General features: G+C 52.5%; 4 protein-coding genes across 4 annotated transcripts; 3 read left to right on the top strand and 1 right to left on the bottom strand.

Moving 5' to 3' along the window:
- Positions 1-1,507: 1,507 nt before the first annotated feature.
- On the top strand, positions 1,508-3,255 carry NEUTE1DRAFT_103221 (uncharacterized protein; the record flags this gene model as incomplete). The annotated part of the gene is made up of 5 exons (XM_009855293.1): positions 1,508-1,595; positions 1,669-1,862; positions 1,923-2,038; positions 2,106-2,991; positions 3,121-3,255. The coding sequence occupies 5 exons, from the start codon at positions 1,508-1,510 to the stop codon at positions 3,253-3,255; spliced, it is 1,419 nt and encodes a 472-aa protein (XP_009853595.1).
- Positions 3,256-3,508: 253 nt separating this feature from the next.
- On the bottom strand, positions 3,509-5,047 carry NEUTE1DRAFT_67825 (uncharacterized protein; the record flags this gene model as incomplete). The annotated part of the gene is made up of 1 exon (XM_009855292.1): positions 3,509-5,047. The coding sequence occupies one exon, from the start codon at positions 4,956-4,958 to the stop codon at positions 4,059-4,061; it is 900 nt and encodes a 299-aa protein (XP_009853594.1).
- A 1,714-nt stretch (positions 5,048-6,761) lies between these two features.
- NEUTE1DRAFT_103219 (uncharacterized protein) lies at positions 6,762-7,864 on the top strand (the record flags this gene model as incomplete). The annotated part of the gene is made up of 3 exons (XM_009855291.1): positions 6,762-6,810; positions 7,600-7,671; positions 7,782-7,864. The coding sequence occupies 3 exons, from the start codon at positions 6,762-6,764 to the stop codon at positions 7,862-7,864; spliced, it is 204 nt and encodes a 67-aa protein (XP_009853593.1).
- A 3,467-nt stretch (positions 7,865-11,331) lies between these two features.
- Positions 11,332-13,731, top strand: NEUTE1DRAFT_148243 (uncharacterized protein; the record flags this gene model as incomplete). Its single annotated transcript, XM_009855290.1, has 3 exons — positions 11,332-11,788; positions 11,871-13,227; positions 13,291-13,731. The coding sequence occupies 3 exons, from the start codon at positions 11,445-11,447 to the stop codon at positions 13,456-13,458; spliced, it is 1,869 nt and encodes a 622-aa protein (XP_009853592.1).
- Positions 13,732-14,377: the final 646 nt, after the last annotated feature.

Below are 14,377 nucleotides of genomic sequence, written 5' to 3'. Positions count from 1 at the left end.
GTCCTCTCCGAACGTCTTTCCAGCGTCCAAGGCAGTGTAGATATCGCAAGTTGCGCATCCATCAGCGAGACCACGAACCGAGATTCGCCGTCTGAATAAGTGAGCTGAAAACGAAAGGGCCGAATCAGACAACCAACAGTTTGCGCCACCATGAAGCTGTTGCGTAAACAAGCACAGCATATGGCCGTTTCTGGGTGTGTGGATGGTGAATTCTGACGGCACTGTAGTGATCCCAATGGCACACAACTTGAGCGCTTGAACAAGGCTTGCTGCTCTGCTGTTGACATCGGCAGCATAGCTAAACCACTCAAACCACCCGTACCGACCGACTGGTATGGTACAGGACACGTTACAGTCCTTGATCTTTTGAGGAAGAGATGCGAGGACGGTGGGCTCGAGTTTCGTTGATTCGCAGGCTCGGTAAAGGTAACGTCAAGCCAGTGAGCGATTCGCCAACCCCGGGTTTCCGGCACGTCGAGCTGTGATCCGAACCAGAAAAGACTGTCGATATTCCATGTCGCCCAAAGGTAACATCGCTGACGGGGAGGTGGTGCGCTGCTATCCCCTTCTCACTCGTCTGGGCTTGCACCGAGACAAGTTTCACGACGTTTATTACTCGGATTGGTCGGTCCTATTCATCCTCTCTTCTGGTCCGAACACTGTGCACCGTTGTACCCCATGATCTCTGCATATAAAAGTTTATGCTTGTACCCGCGCGCGTGTTTTCTTCGAAACGGCACCGATTTGCTGCCTTACGAGGTGCGACTCGTTTCGAACACGTTCGTTCAACAAAGCGCTCTTGGGGGATCAAGTCTTGAGGCTCAGGATGGAGGGTTAGCTTACGGGAATCAGGCGGTGCGTACGGCCCTACAACCGACAGTGGACAAGGTGAGGATGGTGCTCAGTCGCACTGGTGAGTATATAATCTGTAGAAGGTTGTTTTTCCATAATCCTTCTACCGTAACAACTTGAAGTGTTCAGCACACTTCATCTCTCCGGGTTTCCGGCGTTGATCTGACTGCGACCGCGCGCTGTCATGGGAGACATAATCTCAATCAAATCTCAAAGCTAGAATAGGTAGGTAGCTGTGTGTAACAAAAGCTGGTGGCCAAAATTTGCAGGAGCTGGCAAGGTGCCTGGTGATGGCGATTAATGCCAGTGACTGGGATGCGGAAACCTGTGTGATGTTGACGTCCAGATTGTAGACAGGCCTCTGCAGGGGCATGAGTGTTTGGCCAGCGGATCTCTACAAGATAAGTCATAGACTCCGTGCGCCAAAGCGAGCCATGTCTTTGTTTCTTGTAAAACCTTTGATGCACGCGCTACCGCGGCTCGTCACATGGTTTCGCTCCTAGCGATCCCCTGCTCGAGCTTCCACAGGCGCGTCTCTGCATTACCCATGGGACAACTCACGATAATTCGACGCGTCTGCCTATGTGCGACCACTTCTCCTCGTTTGCCCACACCACATCATTTTGGACGATCATTCTCTATAATTCAAAAGGTCATGGCACCAACAAAACGTCCTGCAGCCGAAGGCGATCGCTCGATTTCTCCTCCGCCCTTGAAGCGCAAAGCCCAAACCGCCATCTCAAGTTCGCTTCATTGCCCGTAATTCCTCTGTTATGCAGTGAGCGCATGCGCTAACACTTCCCGCGCGACATACAGAGAGCGCGGTCGCAAGCTTCTTTACCCCTGTATCCCAGAAACCAAAGGACCGAACCACCTGGACAGAGAAAAGCCCCGATGCCGACTCGCCTGCCACCCTTCTTGTAGCCAAGTACGTCCCGGAAGGATCGCCGACGAACGATGAATCAGGGAACGAAACAGTCAAGAGGAGAAAGATTGCAGCCTTTGATCTTGTAGGAGCCTAGATTGTGCCCAGCAACCCGGCGTATAATCATTCTGATTCGTGTTAACAGGACTCGACCCTAATCACATCGGCCTCTGGCAAGAAACACTCCCACGACGCAGCCGACTGGAAATGGTGGCACCACTCGGTCCCTGATCGCTTGCGAAAGCTGTACAATGTAGAAGGGTGCGTCCTCATGTCCACCACAACCCATCACCTGGATCAAATAGCTAATCGTTCCGGAAAACATCAGATACCAAGTCATAATCTTCACCAACCAAGGCGGCCTAACTCTCCACGCCTCTCCCTCCTCCTCCTCCTCCAAACCCAAGACCCCCAAAGCCCAACTCGACCGCGTGCCCCAATTCAAGCAAAAATGCTCCGCCGTGCTCTCCCAGCTCGACATCCCCACGACGCTCTACGCTGCCACAGGCAAGGACATCTACCGCAAGCCACGCCCCGGGATGTGGCTAGAGATGAAGGCCGACTACAACCTGATCAACGACGACGACATCGACCTCGAGAACAGCATTTTCGTCGGCGACGCCGGCGGTCGCCAGTCGGAGCTTCCACCAAATAGTAATGGGCGTAAAGCGACCGCAACTCCCAAAGACTTTAGCTGCTCAGACCGCAACCTAGCGCACAACGTGGGCATCAAGTACCAAACGCCCGAAGAGTTCTTTTTGGGGGAGGAGCCGAGGAATTTCACCAGGGATTTCGACCTTGTCAAATACCCTTATCCCTCCTCCTCACATGATCAAGACTCCTCCTCGTCATCATCATCATCATCGAAAAAAGAAATCCTCTTCACCAAAACCTCCCCTCAGGAACTGATCCTCTTCGTCGGCCCCCCTGGCGCCGGCAAGTCGACCTTTTACTGGCGACATCTGAAACCTCTTGGTTTCGAGCGGGTCAACCAGGACGTGCTGAAGTCCAAAGACAAGTGCCTCAAGGCAGCAACCGAGTATCTGAAGGAAGGCGACTCGGTGGTGGTGGACAACACCAATCCCGATCCGGATACCCGCAAGCAGTGGGTTGAGCTCGCGAAGAAACAGGGGGTGCCGGTTCGGTGTGTGTGGTTTCGGACGCCGTTGGTTGTTTGTGAGCACAATGATGCTGTGAGGGCGTTGAATAAACCAGTGAGTTATGTTTTTTTGCTCTTTCTTTTCCCCTCTTCCTTCCTTCCTTCAGTTAGCTGGTAGTCGCTAACCTCTCTCTCTTTCCCTGACCAACAGCTTAACCCCGAATCCCGAACATCACTCCCGAAGCTTGCCTTCAACAGCTTCAACGCCCGGTTCAAGGAGCCCAAGGTCAAAGAAGGCTTCCAGGACGTTACCGAGGTGGACTTCAAGTTCAGAGGAACCAAAGAGGAATATGAAATATGGGGGAAATACTGGATTTAGGGCTTAGTTATGATAAGTCTTGATGTTGCGCATTTTAGCAAATACCCGATGTTGCAAGTCTTCGTCCTTCCAGTTTCAATCTCAGCCTTGTTGTTGCTTGATAACCCACCATGTAGACAACCTCTCGAGCTTCGGTCTATTAGGCAAAGTCTCTTCTTTCTCATCATGCCAAGACACGTCTCTGGAATTTGAAGTGGTGACGTGGCTACCTACCTAACCTTGGCCTAACCTAGTTTATCATGATTTTTTTTTTCGTCTTTCCTTATCGTTCGTTCATATGTGCCCTCCTTTATATGCCGTCGTGGGAAGAAAAAAAAAGAGTCTGCACGTCTCATGCCGCCGTATCTGTGAAAGAAATAAAAGCCAACCTGACCCTCTTGACGGAATACCCTGTACCACCGCTTCCTTGCCCCAGACACCTCGCTTTGGCCCCCCTTCTTCTTGTTTCCCTCGTCCCATCATATATAGCATGCGTCCACGCCCGGTTGTTTTCCCTTCATGTCTTTTTTTCTGTGCTATCATGTCATACCCCGCTTGTCATGTCCCTTTGTTCCCTCTTTCTCCCTTTCGTGTTACATTAAATGCTTTTGAGTTGTAAAAGTCGTTCGGTCGTTTGCACATTCGTTCATTTCCTTGCCCCGTATCCTTGTTCGTCCATTGCATCCCTTGGCTTGGTAGAATCAGGTGCAGCGCACCCGCATCCACCTGCAGCAAACCTGCCTGCTTTTCATTTCAAATCCCTCTTTAGCTGCGAGCTTCTCCCCCTCCTTTCCTCCCCAGTTTGTTTTTTTCAAGCTGCAAATTCAACCTCGCCGAGCCCTCTTGCTGTTTGGCATTACGAATCCCCGTTCATCTTCACCTCCCTCCTCCTCATCATCCACATCCAAATACCCTCGGCTCCCGTCGCGAGCGTTCTGCATCATGGCCATCCGACTGTACTGATCCTTCATTGACATTAGAACCGGTACAGACTTGGAGTGTTGGTGGTGGGGGTGCTGCATGACTCCGCAAACACTTTCTCTGCCGCTGCCAATGCCGATGCCTCCGATGCCTGCAGCAACCATCGATCTGGGGACCCCGCTCGGAACAGACGGGTTGTGCGGCAACGATAACGACGACGACGCCGGTCTCGTGGTCGAAGACCCAAACGAGGCAGTCGCCGCCGCCACCGCAGCAGCAGAAGGTTGCCGAGCATCGAACCAATCCCTGCTACAGAAACTGCCGCCGCCGACTACGACGCTGCCGTGAGTGCTGCTGAAGCTGCTAGCAGCAGAAGTGGGCGCTTCGTCGTCGTCATACTGATCATCTTCATAATGATCGTCGTCGTCGTACTCGTACTCGGCCGCACCGTGTTGTTGGCCTTGGGTGTGGACTCGGTATTGGTCTTGACGTTGCTGTTGGGAAGAAAGAGTGAAGAGCTGTGAGCTGGTCGGGTTGTGGCCGGAACTAGTGTTGGGCCGGGATGTGGGGCTGGGGCCAGATGTAGGTGAAGAAGTCCGGAAAGCCGAAGATGGGTCGGGTCCGGTCGCAATCACACCACGGAGAATCAGAGTCGCTGCCTTCGCGCTTATCATGTGGTCCCGGTTGGGACCGTGGAATTCGGAAGAGTGCGGATGACCATGACCATGGCCGAAGCCGGGCCCGAGGCCATGCTGGTTCTGGTGGTGTTGCTCCCTAAGCAGACCGTTGAGAAGTTTGGACATTTTGAAGGTTTCTCAGAAGGTAGGTGATTGGTGATTTGGCCTAGAAGTCGCGTGCGAGATGGTTGTTGTCGTCAAGGTTGTCAAATTTGATAAGGTGCCGAGACGATACTTGATTTGGTGCCGGATAAATGAGGGGAAAGTGGATTGTTGCCAGGACGTCGTGGGTTTTCGTCGAAGAAAAGGACCAGGCTGCGACGTTTAAAATATTGTTGCAAATGGAATCGTGTTAAGCCAAGACTGGATCTTCACAGCCAGCGGGTGCTGGTGCGGTGCAATATCGATTGGTTACGGGAATTGATGGGCGATTGAATGACGTGGAGATGTTGGAAAGTTGAGAACCAGAACCAGCGGCCTGATGAGTAGTGAGTGGTGAGTGCTACTCGCTGTGAATTGTAGAAAGTAAGGGATCGTTGCGCCAGCGCCAAAGGAAAAGTATAATGAATATTGCTCTGTGATTCCTGCAGACGTAGTGTAGTGTTACTAGGCTGAGGTGGTCTTGAGTTCTGGAATGGCTTTTGAGGATGAATGAACGATGAGATTATTCTGAAACTGGGTGCAAGGGAGGAAAATTCCTGTTGCGAGCTGAAGTGCAGGATGACGGCAGCTGTGTTTGTGAAGCGCCAGCTCGACTGGAGTCGGCGGGACGATGGATCGGTCCAGCGCAGCTCAACGGACATGGAACATGCTTGTTAGTGGCAGTTAGTACGCTTCACTTGTAGTGCTGTGCCACTGGCGTGAAGAAGTGCATATGGCTAACATTTACCAAACAGCACGGGTGCATTTGTCGGAGTGACACAGTCACAACGCAGCCACGCATCCAACATCAATACCCGAGCGGCATCCACATCATCAATAGTGCAATGGAGGGAGGTGACAGGAAGATGATCAAACCCAGCCAGTGGGAAAGCCATGGAATCAGTTGTCATGTCGTGCTCCTATCCGCGACTCGTCCAAGTTTGTCCGGCCGTGCCCTGGTCAACTTTTGTTACCACTTGGTTCAGTTGCTTGGCCTGTAGCGTGCGTCGGTGGCATCCCGTCCCCCCCTCCTGAATATCATACCTGAAAATTGCCTTAAACGCCGTCCCTGGGCGGGCTCCTGCGCCGTTTCAGCCAGGGCAACGCCGTGACCCCTAGGTAGGTATGTATATATGCACTCGCATTCCCAGGTCGTAACTCCAGCCTTCAGCCAGCCAAACCGACACCAAAAAGGGCCAGTAGTACGCGACCCGGAGCGACGGTGTGAGCGCCCAACTATCTCCTCATCCCAAGGTGATGCTCTGGCTCTGTTCCGGCTCGTCCGTCGCGTGTCCTGCTGTGTGACCATGCGATGTTGAAGTTTGATTCTCTCAACTTGTGCCCAGCAGGCGGTATAGGCGTGGCAGGATTTCCCACTCCATACCAATGGGACTTGGGATGGATGACAGATGGAAGACAGTGGCACTTGGCGTCGCATCGGCGGGCTCAGTTATCAGCTCATCGGTGCTTTCTCCGGCAGACCTGTTACGTGCGGGGCGACGGAATTGCCGCCAGTGAAATGAAGGATTGAATACACGGCGGAATGGTGGAAACGGGTGGAAATGGATTTTGGATTCGCCTAGCCAAAAGCTCGCTTGACTCGCGTTTTGTGTTCAGCTCCTGTCGTCCACACAACCGAATTCGAGTTCGGGGAGTAACCCAGGGTTACTAAGTGGAAAGTGAATTGAACTGTGGAAATGTGTAGTCAGAGATGCCAGGGTATATATTTGTCCTCTGTCAGGGATATCAAGCTGTCTTCGTCTGTGGATGCGAAATACATAGTACAACATGTTGTTCAAGTTGAGTTGCAAAGATGAAGGTGCGAGGCGAGATCGAGGTGCAATGCCGATGACTCGGACTAAGATAAACTGACTGTGTGGGGTTTACACTACAAAATCGCTGGCTTTAACCCCACCCGACGAGCTGGGCATGTCTTTCGCGCGCAGCGACTATCTTCCAAAGTCATCATCTCAAACCACGACAACGAGAAGTCGGATTCACATCGTTTCGAAAGCTATTGTTTTCCCTCCACACGCGGGGACCTCTCACCGCCCCCTTGCACTCCGGACCTTATCCCAACACTCACTGACCCTAACCTTTGGGGAAGCCCGTAGAGGTTAGATAGGTGGAATATCAATAAGACGCAGTCGAGTTATCCTCCTCCACAATGCCGAAATCAGCAAAATCGAGCAGTCCGTCTTTTGAGGTGCGCAATGCGCGGCGTATAGCCCATACTGTGTAGAGGTAGTAATGTATCGCAGCAGCAGGAGCCAGCGGATCCCGCGATGCTAGCACTGCAGTGCGGCTGCTCCCAGAAGAGCCAGCGCAGGCACGCCAGGAGCTACCGAGTCGAGATCCACCCTACTTGTACTGTGTAAACGTCACGGCCGGCTTGAGGACTGGAGCACTACAGTAAGACAGGTAAACAGGGGCATCGAGTCCCGCACGGCGTTCCATTCCACGGCAATCGCATCTCGATTTTTTTTGTTCGTCATCCGACCACCTCCCCGCAGAGCCCCTTCCCACGGCTATCCCATTCAGTTTCTTTCCAGATTGTCTTTGAACCTTCATTCTTTTTCATCATGAGCATCTAAGCAACTCGTTTACGCTAGACGTGCCAGTCCAGGCTCGCAAGGAAGTATCGTGCAGCCTGCGAGACACCCGCGCGCACCATTACCGCCTGATGCCGTGCAGGGAGGTGAGAAGGGTCGCCGCGAGGCTATTCTGAACCGACTTCGGCTAACGAATTGAACCACAACAGTACTTGCCAAACCGTCTCACATCGAGCTCGGACTCCATGTGAATGAGTGTACAACGGATCCCGTCCAAAACGCCAGCACAAGCCTACTGCCCCCATCGCCGGTCCTGGCGCCATGCCTCGCTTCATGTGACCCAAATCAGGACATCAATCCGAGGTGACATCACAATCAGTTTATGGACGCTTTGTCGACATACGGAAGCTCCCAATGAAAAGAAGTACACGATGGGCGGTTGACATCTCGTCGGCGAGGTACCATTGGTGATGGGAGCAAAAGTAAGATGCCAAAAAGGGGTGCCATGCCCTGGGCCCCCTCATACGTTGGTTTGGTGCTCTTCCAGATCCCAACTTGGTCAGTGTCTACACATCTCTCGTCGCGACAGTCCCACAAGCTTGGAATCAGATTTGCGAGATGCAAGGTGCTGAGAGCATCTTATTGACCAACTCTGGCGCTCAACCCAACTCTTAGCATTTGTTGGAGTTGCTTTTGATGGATGTGACGAGAGGTTGGTACACAGGGGCAGGTAAGACATTGTAGGAACCGCGGGTATATCCCACACCGCAGTTCAGGCATGTGCGAGGGTCCAGCACTTGACTTCTTGCCCCTTTCTTCCTGTTCTACATGCGTATCGGTCCCATATGTGGTGTAGATGAAGGGCATACTCTTTCTTACTGCTAATCATAGCAAGTAATCTATGCAACTATGGTAATGGTCTCTCCTGAAAAGACCCTCTCTGACCCCACCTCCCAGCAGGATGGGTCCCCGGTCTTGGCAGCCGGTCTAGAATGGAACTCCCCGGACGGCAACACGTGTCGGGTTGATGCGGCATGCAGGTCGTCCACGACATGTCTGAGGGTCGCCGCGGTATGCGCTCACAAATGGAGGGTCAAAAGAAGAAAGGTCAGGGAATGTGTGATTTGGTTCGGGTTGATCACCTGCTTCTACACTACCTACAAGTAACCAAAGGACAAGGTTGTAGCATTTATCGGGTATATTGCCGCGGCCGTCCTGGTCGTCGAAAACCGCCGTGTGGATAACCATCAGGTTCGGGGTCCACGCACCTGTGTTGATACGGGAGTTCGGATGGCTCTAAACCTGAGTGGATCACAGCTTTGATTCTGGGGTATGTAGCTGCTGGACCAGTAAAATTGCCTCCGTCTCGGATATCTACACATCGCCAAATGACAAATCAGGAAGGTAAAAGCAGTGGGGAATGAGCCAATTGTCGAGAAAACCCGGTGTCGAAAACCCTGGCCTTGCTGGGTATCTTTCTGCCGCGGCCAAGCGCTGTGCATGCCATTCCCATCATGGAGCGTGACACGTGCATGATTAAGTTTTCCGATGTTTATGTACTATCAAGCTCTTTTTGGAGACGTACGCTGTTGTCGGTAACACCAATGATCCAGATCTTCCTTGTTTTCCAGAATGATGGCGACGGTGACAATCACAGGAACAGCAACAGCGACAGCTCCAGGGGAAAAGAAAGAAATCAAACGATCCTTGTCCAAGCTGTTGGAAGCCAGACAGGCGTCATGTACTGCGACGTTATTAGGATGCAGCCCTGAAGGGAATCAAATTACGCCGCCCACCTATCGTATGCATCGATCATCAGTCCCGCCGTCACCTTTCACCAATCTAAAAGATTGGGCGTTGCTGACGGTGTGAGAGGTGGCATACCCGTAGATGCCAAGCGTTCTGCGCCGCCCCGAGAAGGTACCTATCTGATAAGATGCCTGCTATAGATACCCGGGGACGCGGTACGACTACCTCGTTGGTGAGCATGCGAGGCATCCATGATAGGCTTCATGGCGCGGGAGATAAGACGTCGTTGATACCAAACGGCGTAGGCGAGGGAGGTCTGGCGAGGTGCATGCCATGCAGGTAGGTAGTGTAGAGGCGAACAAGGCAAGCCGCAGTGATGTCGATGAATGTGTGGGTTTTTGGCCGCCCTCTGGTCGAGTGTAGTGCCTCAACACTACACTAGTGTAAAACAATCACCAACCGTTCACCAACCCCGCATTTTGACGGTTTCCATTCTAATTCCTACACTCTGGGGTTGCCAAAAACCACGATGCCGCCACCTCCACAGCGATATGTCACTCCAACCCGGGGAAAGCAGGTCATCGAAATTAGAATGAGCTTGGATCGCAATCATCGGGTTTCGGGGAAGATTCCCTTTTGCTTGTTGGCCTCGAACCTGATGACCTGCCAGCCTTCGCCTGCTCCCCCGGGCCAGAACCTCAGATATGCTCGCATGAGCGTGGACAAAAATCCCAAAGAAGAAGGTGAAATGAAAGCAGGCCAGCAGGGTGCCACGGTGCGCAAGGTCTTGGCCCGTCGCCGGAGGGTGGACATGAGAGTGGAATAGCGTTGCGACGGAGCCCCAATAGTGCAGCCGGCATCCAACCACTCAGTCTCCGTCCCGGCCTTTTCTATCCGCAATTTTTTGAATGGGGGCGATTGTCGAGAAGAGGAAGTGGAGGGGCAGATCCGCCAAGGTGCCGAGTATGCGAGAAACGAAGAGCCTTGCGACTTGTATACGGCTTTTGGTTGACTTTTGGTGTGCTCCCTCGGGCGCCTTCCTCAAGACGTCGACAGGCCGGTCCCAGCATCTTTTTGCCTCTTGGAGCAGATTCGCAGTCTGTGATTGGTCAATTGGCCAACGATTGGCCCGATAAACTAGCCAAGGCCTAACTTCCCACTCGCTGGTGGACTGGCTCGGAGGTCGGGACATGGCAGGTGGAGTGGCCACCAACGGGAGTGGACGCTCATGGCAAAGAAATAATTGAAGCCGAGAGGAGGCTTGGGTGGGCCCAGACGAAAAAGAACTTTCTTTTTTGCATTCTTCTGCAAAGAGGATCATCTTCTGCCCGATTTGGGCAAAGACACACACGAGCAAGAAGTGCGACGGACTGAAAGATAACGGTTGCCTCGACCTGCTACTATCCAGATCTATTCGCCAACAAAGTCTCACACAGGTCGTACCCAAGCCAGACACTACTTACGTAGTAGGGAGGTGGATTAACACAGGTGGCTGTCTAGCGGCGACGCCGAGCTTCCTCTTCCGTTGGTGACTTCCATCTCGACCTTTGTTGTCGTAATAGATCTGGAACAACGCAACGCTCAGAACGGTTCGTCGGTTTTTTTTCCTATCATTTGTCCAATTTTGTTTTTATCGGTCTTGTGGGCATTTTGTGCCTTTTTCCCCCCTGCCTTCATCCCAGCATGATCCAAGCTTAAGCGAAGTACACACTGGCACCTCTCTACACCACACCTACCAGACCTAACTAGTGGGTGTACCTCTCATGAACCCTGGCTGCCACCCCTCGTCCCCCTCCATCGTGCGCCCCTGGGCTAACCCCACCCCTCCATCCAGTTTTTTTGGGACGCACTACTCTTTTGATAACCACCTCAGCCGGTACCTTCACCGCACTGAGATACCCTCCTCCGGCTACTATCTCTCTTTTAGAGCTAGGATCGAGACCCTGGCCTGATACCACAGATACCCGAAGCTCGAGGAGAGGGTATTAAAGTTTGCACCACCCCAGACTGCCCCCCTCTTTGCACCCACCTTCTTCAACCTCTCTTCCTTAGACCAAAAGCCAGACTCAACGTCTCGACAAGCTGAGCTCCCGCCTCCCTTGGGTCTCTAGAGGTCGTCTTGGAGCCTTAACCGGATCTCCACCACTCCATCGACCCTCGATATTCCCACATGTCATCGGCCGATAACAGAGGGCACGCCGACTTGGACACGATTCAACCTCAGTACCACGACGTTTCGCGCAGTCCCACAATTGACGCCATGTCTGCCCACGGCGACGCCAACAACACGGAGATCATGGGCTCCCACGCCCACGAGAAGCCCGTGATCTCGAGCACCGACTCCGATCTCAAAACCACTATCCCGGCCGGTCAATATGTCGACGCCGAGAGCCAACACCAGGTCGGTTCCGTTGATCATGCGGAGCAGCAACCCGCTAAGCGCTACACTTGGGCCTGGTTTTACTTCAACTTCAGGCCTTATATTCACGCTGCCATTTGGGCGCTTTTCACTGCGTTCGTATTTCCTGCTTTTCGAGTGTGTTCCCATGGGGATGCCTGGAAATGATCACTGACGAGGTGTTTCGGTTCTCTCTAGATGGTGGATTTACGGCGCTCTGATCCATCACCGTCATGACCATCTTGGATGGCTGAAACCCACCCTCGTCTATCTCGCCATCTGCGCGCGCATCATCTTCTGCTATGTCCCTACTAGCATCGTCATGCGCCCTGCCAGAATCATCTGGATGCATACGGTTCACAGGGGTTATTCTATGATTCCCCAGAAGCTTCATCAGCCTCTTGCTGCCCTTGGTACCCTCGGTGTCTTCCTCCTCGGCAGTATGATCCCGGAAGAGACCGGCGACAACACTCGCGCGAACCGTGCCATCTCCATTTTTGGACTAGTCGTCATGATCTGCCTTCTCACTGTCACCTCTCGCGACTGGAGGAAGATTCCCTGGCACACTGTCATTGGTGGCATGCTTACCCAATTCGTCATTGCCGTTTTTGTCCTCAAAACCAAGGCTGGTTACGACATCTTCAGCTTCATTTCCGAAATGGCCCGCACTTTGCTCGGTTTCGCCAACGATGGTGTCGTGTTCTTGACTGACGACACGGTCACCGCCAAAGGCTGGTTCTTGACTGGTGTTGTTCCTCCCATCATCTTCTTCGTCGCCCTTGTTCAGCTCTGCTACTACTTGGGATTTATCCAGTGGTTCATTGGCAAGTTCGCCGTCTTCTTCTTCTGGACTCTACGCGTCTCGGGCGCCGAAGCTGTCGTTGCTGCTGCCACCCCCTTCATCGGCCAGGGCGAGTCGGCTATGCTGATCCGTCCTTTCGTCCCGCACTTGACGCTTGCCGAAATTCACCAGATTATGACTTGCGGCTTTGCCACCATTGCCGGCTCCGTCCTGGTTGCTTATATCGGTCTTGGTCTTGATGCGCAGGCCCTTGTGTCTAGCTGCATCATGTCCATCCCAGCTTCTTTGGCCGTTTCCAAGATGCGTTTCCCCGAGACGGATGAAACTCTCACTTCTGGCAATGTTGTTATCCCCGAGGATGAAGAGCACAAGGCCTCCAATGCTCTTCACGCTTTTGCCAACGGTGCCTGGCTCGGTATCAAGATTGCTGGCATGATCGTTGCCACACTCCTATGTATCATTGCCATTGTTGCTTTCATCAACGGCCTGCTCGGCTGGTGGGGCAAGTACTGGGGCTTGATGGGTCAGGACGCCAAACATCCTATGCTCTCACTAGAGCTTATTCTCGGATATCTTATGTATCCTGTCGCTTGGCTGCTCGGCGTCCCTAAGCAGGATCTCCGTCCTGTTGGCGAGTTGATTGGCATCAAGGTCATCATTAACGAGTTCGTCGCCTTCTCGTCGCTCACGAACGATGAGCCCTACAAGAGCATGAGCCCTCGTTCCAAGCTTATTGCCACCTATGCCGTTTGCGTAAGTTTTCTCTGCAGACCTTTGCTGGGTTTCGGTGCAGTACTAACGTTGAATATATTATAGGGCTTCGGCAACATTGGATCCCTTGGCACGCAGATTGGTGTGCTTTCTCAGCTCGCTCCTGGGCGTGCCGGTGATGTCTCCAAGGTCGCGATGTCGGCTCTTTTCTCCGGTGTCCTGTCCACCTTGACCTCTGCCAGCGTTGCTGGTATGCTTTACACCGAACGATAAAGAGCTGGTCTTGATGTGCTTATGAGGGAAGGTTGATGTATATGAGTAATGTGTAAGAAGAGATGAGAAAGCCAGTTGTGCGAGTGTGGGACCATGATACCCTTGATGCCGATTAAAAGATTAATAATGCCCGAGGTCGTGAATGAACGTCGGCCAGAAAAAACTGGTTCGACGCGTCTTCGACTCAAAATCTAATGAACAAAATGTCGAAGTACGTTTTCTACATTTTTCGCACCTCGTTGTTCTCATTATGACGAGATATTTGTGTCATCTCGTCCCTTGGATTCTGTGCGCGATGAAAGCGGACTTCTTGATACTGTCTGATCAAGATATCGGGACTGGTGACCGGCCTTCCTGATATTTTGCATGGCTCTGGATATTGTTATCGGGCTGAAGATGAGCTCCTTGTTTGGCAACCGTCTTACAACTGTCCTTATCATGAAGCGGAATCCAACCGAATTCGGTTCGTTCGAAGCTCTATTGTAGCGTTTCACCATCAGCTCTCTCTCTAGTTCAGCTCTTGTCTTTCCTCTTGGAGCGTTGGAAAAGGATTGATGACCCCTAGGCGCAGAACTCGAAGCGGCACACGGGATATCTCATTCATAGAGGATGCAGTAAATCCTGAAGGTAACCACTCCAACTGTTTTGGTTGTATGACTCGAAACAACTGGGAACTTTGCTTTGAAATAAGTCGCCGTACTGTTGGATTCCTGGACGAGGCTCGAGGGGACTCGGACTGAACTATGTAGTCAATCCTAAATCTCGGTGATGATCACGAGATCCTACCGTGACTCCATTCGAAGAGGTAGGTGGTGATCGTATGTTGCTACTTGTCTACCGTTTCAACGGCAACAACGCCGCCACTTTGTCCATTCAACCTCTTCATGTTTTGGAAGACCTCTCTGGTAGGTAGTCATCA

Source organism: Neurospora tetrasperma (genome assembly GCF_000213175.1).
Source record: "Neurospora tetrasperma FGSC 2508 unplaced genomic scaffold NEUTE1scaffold_5, whole genome shotgun sequence".
In the NCBI taxonomy this organism is placed as follows: Eukaryota; Fungi; Ascomycota; class Sordariomycetes; order Sordariales; family Sordariaceae; genus Neurospora; species Neurospora tetrasperma.
This window is presented reverse-complemented; position numbering and strand designations above follow the sequence as displayed.